Consider the following 15,963-nt stretch of genomic DNA (forward strand, 5'->3'; position numbering starts at 1 on the left):
GCTGGCAATGGTAACCATTTAATTCCATGAAATATATATATATATATATATATATTAAGATAATTTTATTATTCATATCAAAATGAATGATCATATTCATACAATGTTCAGAGCTTGTTACTATTTGCAGTGTGATAACACACTTTTCACTTGATCATTAAAATAGAATTGTACATAAAACAGTACTATAAATATCTGAAATCTAATCTCACCAGTGATCAGTAACAGATTGAGTTCAAGTTGAATATGACAATCATGAACTGTGATTAAGCAAGCTCAAGTTCTTCGAAAATTATCACTGTCTCCTCAAACTCATGCTCTTCTTCTTCTCGCTTATTGCAAATCGCCTGGCCATAGCAACATTATAGAACTTCCTCATATGATCAGACAACCGATGAATTGCCCGAAGATTACCAATCTCTGAAAATTGCCTTAACAATGAATCAAAACTTCGATACGGCAATTTCATCCCACAATTGATCAGTTCATCAAGAAGAAAGCATGCATTGTCTATTCTCTCAAACCTCAACAACCCTTCAATCATAATGCTGTAACTATCTGCATTTCGTGCACAACCTCTATTATCCATCTCATGCCACACTCCAATTGCTCTGTCCGGCTCCCCCATTGCAAAGAACATAGTGATCAACATGTTATACGTGTGAACACTCGGCTCACAACCGAGCTCGATCATCCTCTCGCAAAGCCTCAAAGCCTCCTCGGACCGCTTCAAGTTGCAAAGCACATTGAGGAAACAATTGTAAGTGAGTATATCAGCAGGAAATCCTTTGTGACCCATTTCGTCCAATACCTTATAAGCATCATCAATCTTTCCGGCCAAACACAAGCCTTCAATCAAATCCTTGTAAGTTGAAACATCAGGAAGACAACCGCGATCTCTCATATCAGCAAGCAATCTAAAACATTCATCCATCTGATCAGCCTTCGCAAGTGCGACAATAATGATGCTATATGTCTTGGCAGTAGGCGAAGATATCGTCGATCCCCGGGTTCGCATGAACTCAAATAACTCCCTCGCCTCTGAAACCATTCCAGCGCTGCAGAACGCATCTATGGCCGCATTGTAAGTGAAGTTCTCTGGTGTGTGGCCTCTCTGAAGCATTTCATCAAGCACCTTCATGGCATTCTTCGGGTCTCTAACTCGGCACCAACCGAAGAACAAAATGCTGTAAGTGTTTGCATCAGGCACTACTTTGCTCTTCATTCTATGAAACAATAGCACAGCTTCTTCAACCAAGCAACACTTGCACAAAGAATCAAGAAGCAAGTTGAATGCATCCAATGCTGGCTCTGTCTTCAGCTTGAGCTTCTTCTTCTTGGCGAATTTGCGCAAATGGGTGAGGTGTTTGTCAGTGTAGGTTCTCAAGATCGTTATCAATGCATCAACGGGCACTGAATTGCAGCACCTCCGTTTCATATAATCCAAGACATCGCAGACAACGCCGAACTGTTTGTTCTTGTACTTGGTGCTGGATAATACGTCGATCATGAAGTTGTAGGTCTGGCGTTCGTGCGCGTAGCTGTCTTGGTGAGCGGCCCAAGTGAAGAACCGAAAGGCGAGCTTTTCTTCGTAACGGAGCCTGTGAATGACATCGAGGACAAGCTCAGTGGAGAGTTCGATGCCGAGTGAATCCAGGGATGTCTCCAAACTCCGTCCAGCGCCGGAGCTGGAGGTTATAGCGTCGAACACTTGATCGGCAACTGGAATTCGAGCTTCGTCATTTGATGTTAAGCTGGAGAACGATTTGGGATTAGGGAATGGGGAATTCGTATAGAAAGATGATGATTTGGATTGAAAGATGAATATAGACGAAGGGATTGCATTGAATCGCGTAGATGAAGTCCGATAGGGATTCAAGAAACGAATGGAGATCGATAGCAATCGAACCAAACGCATTCGAGAATTTTGCGATAGTAGTGTTTGTCGAAATGCGTGAGAAAAAGAGAGGAAGATCGGTATAAATGGGTTCAAATTGCATGCTGGCCCTTCAATTGTCAAGTATTACGTCTAACCCCTTAGAAGAAAGTATGTGCATATACCCTCGTAGATATTTTAATATTTATATATATATAGGGAAAAAATAATCTAGGTACGTCTCTAGATTACTGTCTCTAACGACGTTTAATCATAACCGTTAGATTATTATCCAACAAATGTTTATTTATATAATTTATGTTACTATATAACACTATAATAGACGTTTTTAACTTTTTCATGATGATTTGTAGTCGTTATATTACCATCCGATGACTACTATAAATGTCTATAGATTTCAAATCCAAAAATGTCACTAAATTACTCATTCTCATATATATATATATATGCGCGTCTGTGCGTGTCTCTTAATTTTATAATTGCCTGTAGATATAATGCTTAAATATGTTTTAAATATGTGCAAAAATCTTAGTTTTAAAAAGAGTGTATATATATATATATATGAAATTAAATTTTGGTGAGGGCTGTACATAATTACGAGTCTTACAAGGGCCTGTATATCAAATAAATCCTGGTTAAAGGATATATATAGCAGATGAAGATATTACCTCAAATACATAAAAATCAGGGGAAAATAAAATTACAAACATATTCAACTTCGTTTGTTATCTTGAGGGTTGCAAAACAATGATGCAGAAAGATGATTCAGAGTGTAGATAAAAACTTCCTCCAAGAAGTTTATTTGGAGGCAAGCATCAAAGTTATGCAGCCAAGGAGTCACTTTACAGCACAAGGTAAATTTCAAACAAACATGAAGGCCGATGAAGTAATGGAACTCTGACGATGAAGTTCTGTCAATGCAGCATTGATCAGTGCTCAGTTAGAGTAGAAGAAACAAGAATAGTGTAATAACCGCTTGATCAACAGGATCAATGTAATTCTCTGAGTCAGACCTGTGATGTCATCAAGTTCAGGTTGTAATGCATGTCTTTGCTGATCTTTAATTCAAACTAAATGAGAAAGGCTTACATAAGGTCAAACAAGATTAATAAAGAGCAGCTTTGGCAACAAGATCAGCGTATTCCTCGGCAACAAATGACTTCACCTTCAGCTTTGAGTCGCTTGGGGATGCATACTTCACTCCAATGACTGTTGCCAGACCTGCAATGTGACCAAATTTATGTTCTAATGCTTGTGTTTGAGTTTCTTTTTCATGTTATATGACAAACACTGAATGTCAGTGAAAGTTTCAACATGCAAAGTAGGATGTTGTGAAGTTTGAGACAGAAATGGCAGCATTTGGAAGATCACTTACTGTCATGTACCCGCCCATATATGAATCTCTCCCCACACCAGTACTCCAGAGGTCTTGACTTGATCCTTGTGCTGCGCCTTACACCAGCATTCCAAGTAGTACCAGCACCTACAGACGCAGAAATCCATCATGATCAGTGCGCACGTGCTAGATTCGTAGGATATAACAGCCAACAAAGAGGTATTTGATCATAATTTGTGCGGTCACACAATCAAGATTCCAAAACTCAGTTAAAATGTAAGACCTGCAAGACTATATCTCTTTGAAGCAGGATTTGGTTTCTTTCGCTTGGGTGAATGTGCTTTGCGTTTTGTTCCTCTGTTCAATGTCTCAGAATTTGCCCGAAGATCTTGTTCCTATAAGACAATTGAGAAATGCACTTGGAACATGAATGTATGCACATGATTTAAGTATTCTGATAAGTTAGGACATGAAAAGCAACCTCATTATTCTCTTTAGATATGGCACGGGAGTCTTCTGATCGTTCATCAGTAGGAAGAACTGTTGCTTGAGCGCCAGTCGAGTTCTCTGTCCATCATGCGGAGAAAATACATTACAACACAATAACAGCTTAAACATCATCATCAGTATAGACCACCACACAGGAAGTGTTCACATGCTGCCATGCATGTGAACTTACAGTTGCCCTAAAAGAAAGGTCTTGTTTCAGAGTTTTATGTTTTAGTGAATTTTTCTATCTTTTAAATATTGATGCTTTTAAGATACAAAACTAAAATTGATCCCAATCCGCACTCTATGCTGCAAGGATAAGTATAAAAATACAACAACAAACGAGCCCCAATGTGTATGATATAAGAATGCTTTTGAATCATATAATCCGCTTAAACACTCCTGACATGAAATATCAGAGACTTGATGTAATGTTGAGCGAGTATATAAAGATATATTTAGGAACGTCAAACAATTAGATGAACTCTATTTTACACAATTCAAAATTCAAGATTGATACCTAAAAGACAGACAGTAACAAAGTGGACTAACATGCAAGTGGTACAATGCCAGCAAGACAACTCACAGAAAAGGTAGAGCAAATGATTTTATGACTTCTCTCTCATTAAGCAAGACAATATTATTCGATGCACAAAATTGATATATATATATATATATATATTATGTATAGAAACATCACTAGAAAACAACCAATTATTATTTGATCCCCGATCACTCGAGACTTGAATCAACCAAAACACAACAAAAATTTTAAAAATGAGGTATCCATCAAGTAAAGTTGAAGTTAAACTCGGTACATTAGTGATAGTACTATATTCTTAGACACACAGAATTCTTGATAACACAAATTTAATTCTAAAACACGGCCTGATAAAAATAATCAAGACAGTTTAAACTTATTCATAAATAAAGGAAACTTTTTGTTATAAAATATAATTTAGACCCTAGAGTTTAACCTAACAAAACAAGGATGCTTATCACTTGGCAGAAAGATCTTTGGGAATCATGCTTATATGACATATTCCATAATTTCAAACTTATGTAATTCTCAGCAATCATGGAATAAAAGCCTAAGCCAAATCATCTAGTAAATAGTAATGTCATGATTGTAGATTGAGAAATGCAATAAATTCATGTCACAAAATCAATACCTTCTGGACCTTGTGGAGTACTGGATACTGGAGCCACTCCAGCCACATCATTTACCTGAAACATGCATACCATGAGAGATAATTTCCCTTATTACAGTCTTGGCAAAGAGGCTTCCAGTACATCTAAAAAAACTTACCTCATCTTGAGAAGCATAATCATGTCTTGATGGACTAGCATCAGCACTTTCCCCAAAACTTGGACCAGGATGTTCAGCCAAGCAATCAGCTCCATTCTTGCTGTGGCGCTCAGAAGTTGGACCCTCATGTCCACGCTCTGACTGTTCAAGCAGCGCAGCATCCGACTGTTCAGGCAGCGCAGCATCCGACTGTTCAGGCAGTGTGGCATCCGGCTGTCCAGGCAATGCAGCATCCATGGTCACATTAGTCCCCTGACACGTACAAAAGTTATAATCCTCCATTGGGAGTATCAGTTCATACACATGTTGAATTTGAAGAGCACCAAATACCAACCTCCTCTTGCAAGCAGCTATCGAGTTCCACAGGCATAATATCATTGTCGATAACAAATTCTTTAGGAGGACTTGCAGTGTCTCTTTCAAGTACAAGAGGGTTGTTTCCCGTAAGTGATTCTTCTGATGCAGTTTTCTTGCCAACGTTCATTTCTCCACTAAAAGCTGGCAGCTTCTCGTTGGCTTTTTGCCTCTTATCACTGGGCCGAACAGGCGTAGAAGCAATATCAGAAATTGAGCCACTAATGTCAGAGTAATCAATCCCAACAGGAGAATGTGGCTGTCCCTGCCCTCCAATTAGAGAAGAGCCTCCAGCATATTCTATGTTATCACTCAGATGTATGGAGTAGTGATCTCTCACAAGGCTTTTCAGTGGAATTCGCCTCTGCAAAATTGAAATTGCAGCAAGCGGACTACTTAATAGGATTGGTGAAGACATTCCCTGTAGAGAGCCTTCTGCTTTTCTTGATATATTCTTCACTACTCCAGAATCTTTTCTCTTAAAACTAGCCATTTCTGGCAGACTAATTTTTCCCACATCAATTGATTTGATCTGCAGCTTTTCTCGTAAAAATGGAACCTCTTCATTCCCATCTACATCTTTAAATGAAGAAAGGAGTTCATCTAAAATATGGTCAACATTTTTCTCCTTCTCAGCAACAGAATCTGTCAAATGAAAGAAAACAATTATTGTGATAAAGAAGCCAAAATCAAGAGGAAGCACATACACATAAAATTGCATATGTTGAATTTCTGCCAGTAGCATCAAAGAGTTCACCAATAATTGTCACCCTGTCAACCAAAGGCCCAGGTTCATCAGTTTTTCTAGTCTGCAAAGCATTACCCAGGACCATATTGTCAGAGATTCTGGGTGATCTAGAAAGTGTTCTATCAGAAATTTCATCCTGTGAAGGAGCCAGCACAACATCATTCTGAGATGGAAAATGATGCTTATAACTAGCAGTCTTCCTGGCATCAAAATGAACATCATTTCAAGTAAAGCCATTAAAGACTGACCAAAACATATTAGTTAATGAACTGGAGCACCATAAAAAGCATATCAAAGTATCAAACAGTTAATCATGAATATTTTAACAGTACCCGTTTTACAAAACCTACACAGAGAAACCCATGATAATTTTCATTTGAATATTTTAACATGATAACTATACTTCTATAAGATGACTTAATTAGTGCTTTCCTGTTTTTCAAAGATCTCTCCTTCAGTTGATTGTGTTTCTCAAGCACTTCAAGAAAACAAAACTTATTTTATGCAAAAACATCTAGAAAATGGAATAGGTCATTTTATTATAAGTTGCCGACATTAATTCTCTTTTACCCAGTTCCACATGGAAATTGTTCATTATAAAGTTCTGCAAGCCTAGCTTTAGATTGCCCAACCAAAGCAAAATAACTTGTTAACTGAATCGATTAACTTTTAATGCACAATCAATGTTACCATACTACAAACAGGAACCAAAGGCCATGCATCACATATCTTTCCCCTTTTATTCATTCTACTTGTCTCTAATTTTCATATCTGAAACAAAAATAAGATGGAACAAATTCTAAACACGTTAAGGAAAGAAGAAAAAATATTTGCTTTGTCATTCATGAAGACAAAAGGAAAGGGAGAAGATACGAGCAGAAAAAAAAATAAATCTAAGTCCACTGATAGCAGAAAGGAGTTTATACCTATGTTGTTTATAATGTTTAGAAAATACATGGAAATTAATTATGAAAGAAAAGGAAAATAAAATAAAAGATTATTGGGCTGCCTCAAACATACCCCAAAATTCCAGGCCTACGATTACGAGTTGCTGGAGAAGAAAAATTTTGTGCCAACTCATTAGGAACATCACCCCTTAATTTCTTCAACTCTTTACCAGCATCTACAAGTGAAAATAGGAATGAATGATCACAAAAGGTATCTTCCATAGAGTATAATATACATAGATACTGAAAGAACAGTAACTAGAAAGGTGAGAGGACTACTCTCAAGTTTCTCAAATGCCAAGAAATACTCTTCTGGATCTTCTATATGATCAATGCTTGAGTTGACATCAGTACTTGCCAAAGGAGCTCTGCAGAAGGATAACATTTAGACACTTGATTTAAAAACGATATAAGAAATCAGTAATTGAAAACTATACTACACGGATTACTTATTCACCAGATAATGTACCTAGATAATACAGCAAGAGTCTCTAGAAGTTAAAAAAACAACTTCCACGATGAGGAAGTAACTAACTGACCTAGGCTAGTTTAGCCAAAAAGGACAATCGCAGGACAATCTCAAACATCCCTTTTAAAAACAATCAAAAACCTTATATGACATAAGGAATGCTACTTTAGCATGTAAAACCTTTAATATTATCACAAGGGTAACTGATGGGATAAATGCCCATTTTCCATTCCATACCAAGACTGATTGGGATAACTCAGCAAATTATGACATGGTATTAAAGACATATTTACCTTGAATTGGACTTCAAAGAAAATTGAGCTCGTTTCCGGCCCAATGCCAGGCGTCGAACTTGGGGTTGACCCTTACCATTATCAACGGTGGCCTTATCGCCATCTGAATACAAAGACAAAATGCTTGAGCTGGTTTTCTTTATCACTTGTGCCTGATCCAGAAGCTCTTTCGAACTTTTAATTTTCTGATTACATAAAAAAAATTGTTGATTATCCGTTCAGACACGAGGAATGTCGAAAGAGCGATACAGTTAGATCTACAACAAAGATGATGATGATGATGATGATAAATTCACTGCCAGAGGAAAGTGACTGTAAGAGAAAGTCATGATACATGAAACATGCTCTAAAAGGATTCAAAATCACCGTCAGTCACATCAAGCACCATTTGAATCCGCTTCCTAACCAGTCTAAAGCCTTCCAACACAAAACAGTGGCCACATGCACACAAGAAGCCTAATACTCAATCTGAGTTACATCAATTTGTAGTTTTGACATGACTAGGGTACTGAATACTAGGAAAAATTTTACGAAATCTTAATAAGTGATTAAAGTTGCATATAATTTAGTAAGAAATAGAGGAACAAAGGAAATCAAATAGTTTTCCCTCTTCTTATGAACCATTATCCGGCACAACATGCCCCCAACTAAAGTCAATCTTGATCTCAAAGAAAAAACTACTAATATTTCAATCCAATAGAAAAATTAACTTCAAAGAAATATCCACAACAAGCAATTAAACACCTTAACTTTCACACACTATCAAGTGATGATGCTGCCAAAAATACAAAAGAATTGGTGGAATCTAAACGAGATCCGACGGGGAATGGGAAGTACCAGGGATTTGATGAAAGACTGGAAAGAATCCGGTTCATGCGTCTTCGAAGCATCGGCCAATTCCACCGGCTTGATCCCTAGAGTACGAGGGAGAAGAGAGAAGATCGAGGAGTCAGTGAAGGGGTCTTCTACATCGGAATGCTCGAGCTGGAGCGCCATTCATGGCGATTTGGGCGAGATGGGGAGAAACCCTAATCGAGGAACTGTGATCTTTCCGCCAGTAATTCAAATTTTGAGATGCTTTCCTCAATTTCGTTCGACCAACCGGAATGACCAAATTACCCTCAACACCGTTTGTGAGTTGCCTAGAACAGGGCCGGTCGTAGTGACAATGAGGGCCATGAGGCCCTAAACATGATAAATTTTTTAAAAATTATTTTTATGAAATATTAAATTTGATAATAAAAACAAAAAATATAAATCATCATTAATAATTATAATAAAATAAAATATTGATCCAAAAAATGTAGAGATTTGATATTTTTTTTTAATTCTTTGATTAATTGCTTGCAATACAGTGATAACATAGTATTACTATTATCCATATATGATAATATTATATAATAGAAAATAAACTTTTTAAATGTAATTTTAAAAAATATGAATTGTGGGCCCTAAAAAATTGTTTGGCCAGCTATATAAAACTAAATTTATTACATATTGATATTATCATAAATTAAGTATTATAGTTTAAAAAATATTTAAAATTTCATAATTATAATTATCTGTATAGAATATCAGTAATTTAAAATTTTTAAATGTAATTCTTTTAATTCTTTTGAAATAAAACATGAATTGTGAGGCTCTAGAAAATTATGAAGTCCTATTGTAAAACCAAATTTATTGTACAGTAATATTATTATAAATTAAGTTTTATAGTTTAGTAAACACTTAAAATTTTTAAAATTATAATTATAGGATAGGATAATAGTAAATGCAAATTTAAATATAATTTAAAAAATGAGTTGCGGTACATTAAAAAATTTTGGGGTCCTATTATTAGATTAAATTTATTGGATTTATAAATTAAGTTTTATAGTTTCAAAAACAATTAAAAATTTTAAAATTATAGTTATACAGATAAAATAATATATAAAAATTTTAAATATAATTTTTAAAAAAAAAACTCTATAAAATTGTGGGGCCCTAGACATAGGCCTTGGTCGACTATGCCAAAGGCCGAATTAATTGGTTTTTAGGACAATTTGGTTAGCTTTTTCCTTTATTATTATTACATATTTCTTATATTAAAATAGTTTGCCACTTTTAACTTTTTTTATTAATGACAAATTTTGTTTTTGCAACATGAAATCAATATTAAACTATGTGAGTAAAATTATTAGAAATGTAAAATTTATTAATAATAGCTTTTGACCCAAAAGACTCATAATTTAATAACACTCCAGTTCTTTTCGGTCAGGTGAGACATAAGTTTAATCCCATACTCATGAAATGTGAAAGTATATGGCAGGCTGACATATTCTTCGTAACAGAGCTTAATTTATGAGAAGGATTCTCCGCAAATATGTCTATAATTATAAGTACAGTCAAAAACCAATGTTAGTTTAATGCTTTTATATATAACTCAGACAAAAAGTTTAACATAACGAAGGCTGCTTCTCACGGACAGTATGAGGGAGTAATGGTAGTTTCATAAACTAAACTTTTTTCTTTTATTTTTTTCAATCAACTATTAGTTTGTCATGACCTTTTATGCACAGAACATTGGCAATTTTTTTTAAAAAAAAAAAAAAATGGGGAATAATGATGAACTCTTCAAATGGAGGTGGTAAAAGCTTGGCACTTGTGAGATATATGTGTGTGATCGTGATTTTAAAAAAAAGTATGAATTGTGTTTTGAATGTGTGGATAGAATTCTTCTTTAACATGAAAAATTCCAGCAATTTTGCTATGTAAAAATTATTTACCAATCATTGTCATTTATATATATTTTTTTTCACCTTGGTGAAGACAACAATCACTATCTTATAAAAAGATGTCAAAAAAAGACAAATAAATACGGTGATGTATACAAAAAAAATAATAGTAAAATAAATACCTTTATTTAAAAAAAATGTCAAAACACGGAAAATAGTTTGATTTCCTCCAACAATTTTTTTTAATGAGAAAAATAACATTTATAATATTTCACATTAATCTAAACCCACTTGAATAACTATGTATATATATATATATATATATATATATATTGAATCCAATATTTGCCACCATTTCAAACCACCCCTCAAAATGAACACCCCCTAGCTACCCCCCATTTCTCCCTCTCTCTGTGTGCCGCTCATTTGTGTATATACAATTTTGTGGAAACATATATATATATGTATATATGTATTGGAAAGAGAAATGGTGAAATGGAGAAGTGGAAACATCAAACATGATAACATGTTATTCATTAAGATGTACATGTGCATACAAAAATTTGTGGCAAATATATATACATATTGGAAAGAGAAATAGTGAAATAGAACAAGTGGAAACATGATAACACATATCTTATTTATTAAGAAAGAAACTCATTTTTCTTGAAAACAAGATCTCACTGAACGGACACAGAAGGTGTAGCATTGATGCTTGGATATGCATCAATCTTAAGCATATTATCAGTAAAAGGAGGTATGATAATTTCATTGGGACATGAGAAGTAAGGCCGCAAAGGACATTCAATGGCAGAACCACCATGCTTATCAAAACAAACATAGATCTCATAAAGTTGTCCTCCTTTGTTGCACCTAATCACCGGTGTTGCTTTTGTTGCTTCTTCAATGGCTTTCTCTATGCTTTCCATTGAGTACTTCCTTGTCTCTGATGGTGTTATTCCTGAAATATATAATCATTCATTTATAGCAAGTTGATTAATTTTTCCCTTTTTTTTTTGGGTCTAAAATAGTAAAGGTTTGTGATATGATGTTTAGTTTGGGAAATCTGTTGTTAATTTTTATTTTTTAATTATTCTCTTGTTTTGATTATTATAATATAATGGATAAATGAACGAGGAAATAAAAAAAAAATTTGTTAATTGCTAACAAACCCTCATAAAAAAATTATTTACTATATAATTTAATTAATGAAAATTAGTTCAAGAATTTTAGAAAAAAAACATAAATTGATTTTTTTTCCCTAAATGATAGATTATTGTTTTTTGATCTGATAGATATATCAATAAATAAGAATGATTTATAAGGGGTTATAAAAAAAAAAAATATTTTTTTCCTTAGATTAATACTAAAGAAAAAAAAAACTCTAAAACAATACGAATATTTATCTTTTCAATATATATTATATAGATAGTTTATTCATTTTATTTTTTTTATTAAAAAAGAAAAAGACAATACTAACCTTTATTTGCTAAGGCAGTAAGCAAGTCAACTTGGGCTCTTAAGTCAAGTGCTGTTTCAAAGTAGGTTGGTTGATACATGCCAGTGCAAGTACCATATGTCTTCCATGCTTTCTTCCAATACAAACTTCCATCATTGCTAGGGCACTTTATGCTGCTCCAATATTCATATAATTCCGGCTCCAATCCTTCCATCTAAAATATATTGGACTTGATCAATTTATCACTCTCTCATCAAATTAATTATTTCATAAAATCCATAAAATAATATTTCATACATACACACACAGAAACACACACACATATATATACATTTGAATTTTTGCTTTTAAATTTTTTATTTTTTATAATATGTTTTATTTATCTGCATCCTTCAACAAAAAAAAAAACAGTGTTGTTTGTTCACAACTCAGATCTCTATCTCTCAAGTTTTATTTTTTTTTTCTGTAAATTTTATATTTTGACTAATAACATGACGCCATATCTGATATATAGATTATTAAAAAAATATAATTTCAAATCTCAACTCACGTGTGTACACAGTTTTTGGTTTTATAATTTAAATTTCATTTTTAAAATATTTTTAATACATGTGATTTAATTTTTTTATTATTAAGTAAATAATCAAACATTAACAATATGTGTTCCAACTTATTATGCTAAGTTCCAAATAATAATAATAATAATAATTAAAAAAATTACCCTCAGTGGAATTATAAGGTTCTCTAGTACACCTAGTAACAGGTTTCCCAGCTTCATTGTAAGTCCACAATCCCCGGATGAAGAAGTCCTCCGCCGGCATGCCGGTCGTCGGACGGCAACACACCGACTGTGAACAGTATGCCCTCGGCCACTGCATTCATCAGTCATCCTTTATTATTTACTTTTCATGACAAAGTCAATAAGTCGACAAAGAAAGCGACAAAATGCGAGACGGAGGCTGCACTGGGCATTCAGCGACTGAACGACCTCCGAGAATAATCCCCCGCCACGCAACCACTGGAGGAGAACGAGGTAATCCTCACACGTAACTCCCACACGGACTCCCTAAATACGAATCGTAGTTTCAAAAAGATTCAAACTCGAGACCTCTCACTTACAAACCTACTGTAGATTACCATCGTGCCAGCCTAAAGTTCCTACTTTCATTTTTTATATTTCCCAATTCATACTCAACAATATCATATATATATATATATATATATATATATATTATTAACATACATTTAAAAAAAAAGAAATATAACATTAAAATATGAAAAAAAAACTTCTTGTTATTCACGGAAAAGAACTATATTATATCAGGATATATATATATATATGTATATATAAAAATATGTATACCATAAGAACGAGGTAAAGGAAATCAACGTTTGCTGCAGAAACCAAAAGAGAAGATGCAAACAGCATCATCCCCATGAACAATGTTAGTGCTGTAACACAAGAAAAAGCCATGTTTGTTTCTCTCCTGCCAAGTACTTTGAGAAGGAGATATATATATATATATATGGAATGGATTGATTTGGAAAGGGCTTCATGTTGGGGTATTTATAAGCGTTATTTTGTTTAATAATTGCATTAGTTAGAATAAGGACCAACATGATCGTCTGTTTAAAATTTAAAATCAATAGCTGCAGGTAAGGCTGTCCGGAAGGAAAGTCATAAAGAAAACAGATAACATTACGTGGCCTGACCTTTGCCTTGCATTTAACTGCATGCTAATTAATAGCTTGTGTCCCTACTACTGCTTGCTTTTTTGGCTTTATACAATATACATCAGCTCAATGATCAAAGTTTTATTTTATTTTTAAAAATTTGCTATTTTTTTTTATCTATATTGGGAAAATTTTTGGTGCCACTGTTTTGTTTTAAATAATCACGATAATTAACTGCTCAATAACATGACACAAAAATACTAAAATAAAAATAAAAATTTAAATTATTTCTCTAGGATTATTGTTTTTATATTATTTATAAACTATATTTTTGGGGCAAATATTGATCATCAATAAATTTATTATGTTGTGTTATTAAGTTAAATAACAAAAGATGATCAATTGTGAAGTGTAGTATTACTTTCATTTATTGTGTTGTGTTATTAAGTTAAATATGAGATCTCAATTAAAATTAGTGATCTTGTGTGAGAGTTTTTGTGAGGGGTTATAGAACTTCTTGTAATTTTTCTATTATTTTTAAATAGAAAAAAATAATTTTTTTATCATTTTTTTGGTGAAAGTAAGGGTAATTAAATACTTTTTTTCCTTTGTCTTTAGCTACTTGTATGATGTTTTTCTATTTTTTTAATTTATCACTGTTATTTTGTCGATATTGTTTTAATGTAAAGCAATTCAATTTTATTTTATTTTGTACTCTCTCCCTCATTATAGATGTTAATTATTTTCAAACAACTTAATTTTAGCAAAGAAATTTGTAGAAAAGCAGTAAAATGATTGTATTTGTTTGTAAATGCAATATTTCAGTTCCTGATAATTATATTAATTTTAAGAACATGGAAATCTTTGACGTTTTCTTTACAAAAGACCTTTTTTTCTTCCATATATATACATCTAACTGTTTTACTTCTCTTAATAAATCCATGATTTATTATTTTGAAAATAAAATTAATAATTAAAAACAAACAATTGATTTGAAAATAAATAAACTGATTTGATCGGTTACCAACCTTATGTTGTTTATTGATTCACATAATATTTGAATGATAATCTTAAAAATATCTCGATATGCTGAACCATGATTTATACATGTATGATGCATCTACCTGGAAGCAAAACATCTAGTTGGTTATATATATATATAAAAATAAAAATAAAAGTCAAATAAAACAAATATACACGAATTCAAAAAAACTTACCAAGCCTGTGGTTCATATTTTTTTAATTAAAAAAATAATTTAAAAATATCCTAAACACCAAGTGCAACCCATCTAATTATAAAATTTAGTTTTTACTGATATTTTTTTTTTATAAGTGTGGTGAATACATTTAGATATCAGGTGTATGCATAGGAATAAGAATTCATTGTCAAGCCCATGAGTTTTTACTTGACTAATACGGGAATTAGATTGTAAACCCACTCAAAAAATTTATTTTAATTTATTTTTTTGCTATCGAACAATATTAGCTCATGTGGATCCAAACATTTTAGGATCCAATAGTTGTGATTATTTTAATTTTTTTTAAAATTATTTTAACCTATTATAAAAAGCTATGTCATGGGTTATGTTCAAAATAACATATCAATCGTTGGATGGATGATGCCTTACAACATAAAAGAAAAGCTTAATTCAGAACAAAAACAAATGGTTAAAAACACCATTTGGATTACATGACTCTCATGAACTTATTTAGTTGGATATATAATCCTCATCATCTCAATTAAAGCACAAGCTTAACTTAATCCAAAGACCTCATGAGATGCATAGTAACATAGATAGATCATTCAAGAGAGATGGGCATAATTATTTTCCTAGCCATGAAGTCCTTATCAAAGTTGGGCATGGTGTGATTGAGCTTGGTTTGATTCACTGGTGGAAAGTAAATATCAGTGGCACAAGTGAAGCCAAGATCCTCAGGGCACTCAATTGTAGTCAATGCAGCTTTATCCAGACAAATGTATACTTCATAGAGTTGATTTTTTGAGTTACATTTTATCTGTGGCTTTGCTCCAATCCCCTTTGCAATGGCTTCTTTTATGCTTGTCAAGCTGTATTCTTGAGAGATATCTGGTGTGATACCTGTCAAATAATAATAATAATAATAATAATAATAATAATAATAATAATAATATGCAAATAGAATTGGTTAGAAAATGATAGAGATTTGATTTATTTAAGTAAATGGTTTCGAATTTAAATACAGAGATATATGTAAAGAGTGTAAACTCTTAATCAAAGTCATTTAACAGCACTT

At 33.0% G+C, this 15,963-nt stretch overlaps 3 protein-coding genes across 3 annotated transcripts; all 3 read right to left on the reverse strand.

The window, feature by feature from the left end:
* Positions 1-46: 46 nt before the first annotated feature.
* On the reverse strand, positions 47-1,959 carry LOC120254507 (pentatricopeptide repeat-containing protein At1g73400, mitochondrial-like). Its single transcript, XM_039262595.1, has one exon. It carries the CDS (start codon positions 1,916-1,918, stop codon positions 296-298), a length of 1,623 nt encoding a protein of 540 aa, XP_039118529.1. The 5' UTR covers positions 1,919-1,959; the 3' UTR covers positions 47-295.
* A 558-nt stretch (positions 1,960-2,517) lies between these two features.
* On the reverse strand, positions 2,518-8,920 carry LOC120254532 (centromere protein C). The gene is made up of 13 exons (XM_039262635.1): positions 8,680-8,920; positions 7,843-8,027; positions 7,360-7,448; positions 7,154-7,256; positions 6,143-6,333; positions 5,366-6,030; positions 5,032-5,283; positions 4,895-4,949; positions 3,715-3,800; positions 3,517-3,628; positions 3,273-3,380; positions 2,987-3,118; positions 2,518-2,910 (listed from the first exon to the last, which is right to left on the reverse strand). Exons 1-12 carry the CDS (start codon positions 8,836-8,838, stop codon positions 3,003-3,005), a joined length of 2,121 nt encoding a protein of 706 aa, XP_039118569.1. The 5' UTR covers positions 8,839-8,920; the 3' UTR covers positions 2,518-2,910; positions 2,987-3,002.
* Positions 8,921-11,208: 2,288 nt separating this feature from the next.
* LOC120254506 (intracellular ribonuclease LX-like) lies at positions 11,209-12,229 on the reverse strand. Its single transcript, XM_039262594.1, has 2 exons — positions 12,037-12,229; positions 11,209-11,517 (listed from the first exon to the last, which is right to left on the reverse strand). The coding sequence occupies exons 1-2, from the start codon at positions 12,227-12,229 to the stop codon at positions 11,237-11,239; spliced, it is 474 nt and encodes a 157-aa protein (XP_039118528.1). The 3' UTR covers positions 11,209-11,236.
* Between the last annotated feature and the right edge of the window lie 3,734 nt (positions 12,230-15,963).

The sequence above is a fragment of the Dioscorea cayenensis genome, unplaced genomic scaffold, assembly GCF_009730915.1.
Source record: "Dioscorea cayenensis subsp. rotundata cultivar TDr96_F1 unplaced genomic scaffold, TDr96_F1_v2_PseudoChromosome.rev07_lg8_w22 25.fasta BLBR01000479.1, whole genome shotgun sequence".
NCBI lineage: Eukaryota > Viridiplantae > Streptophyta > Magnoliopsida > Dioscoreales > Dioscoreaceae > Dioscorea > Dioscorea cayenensis.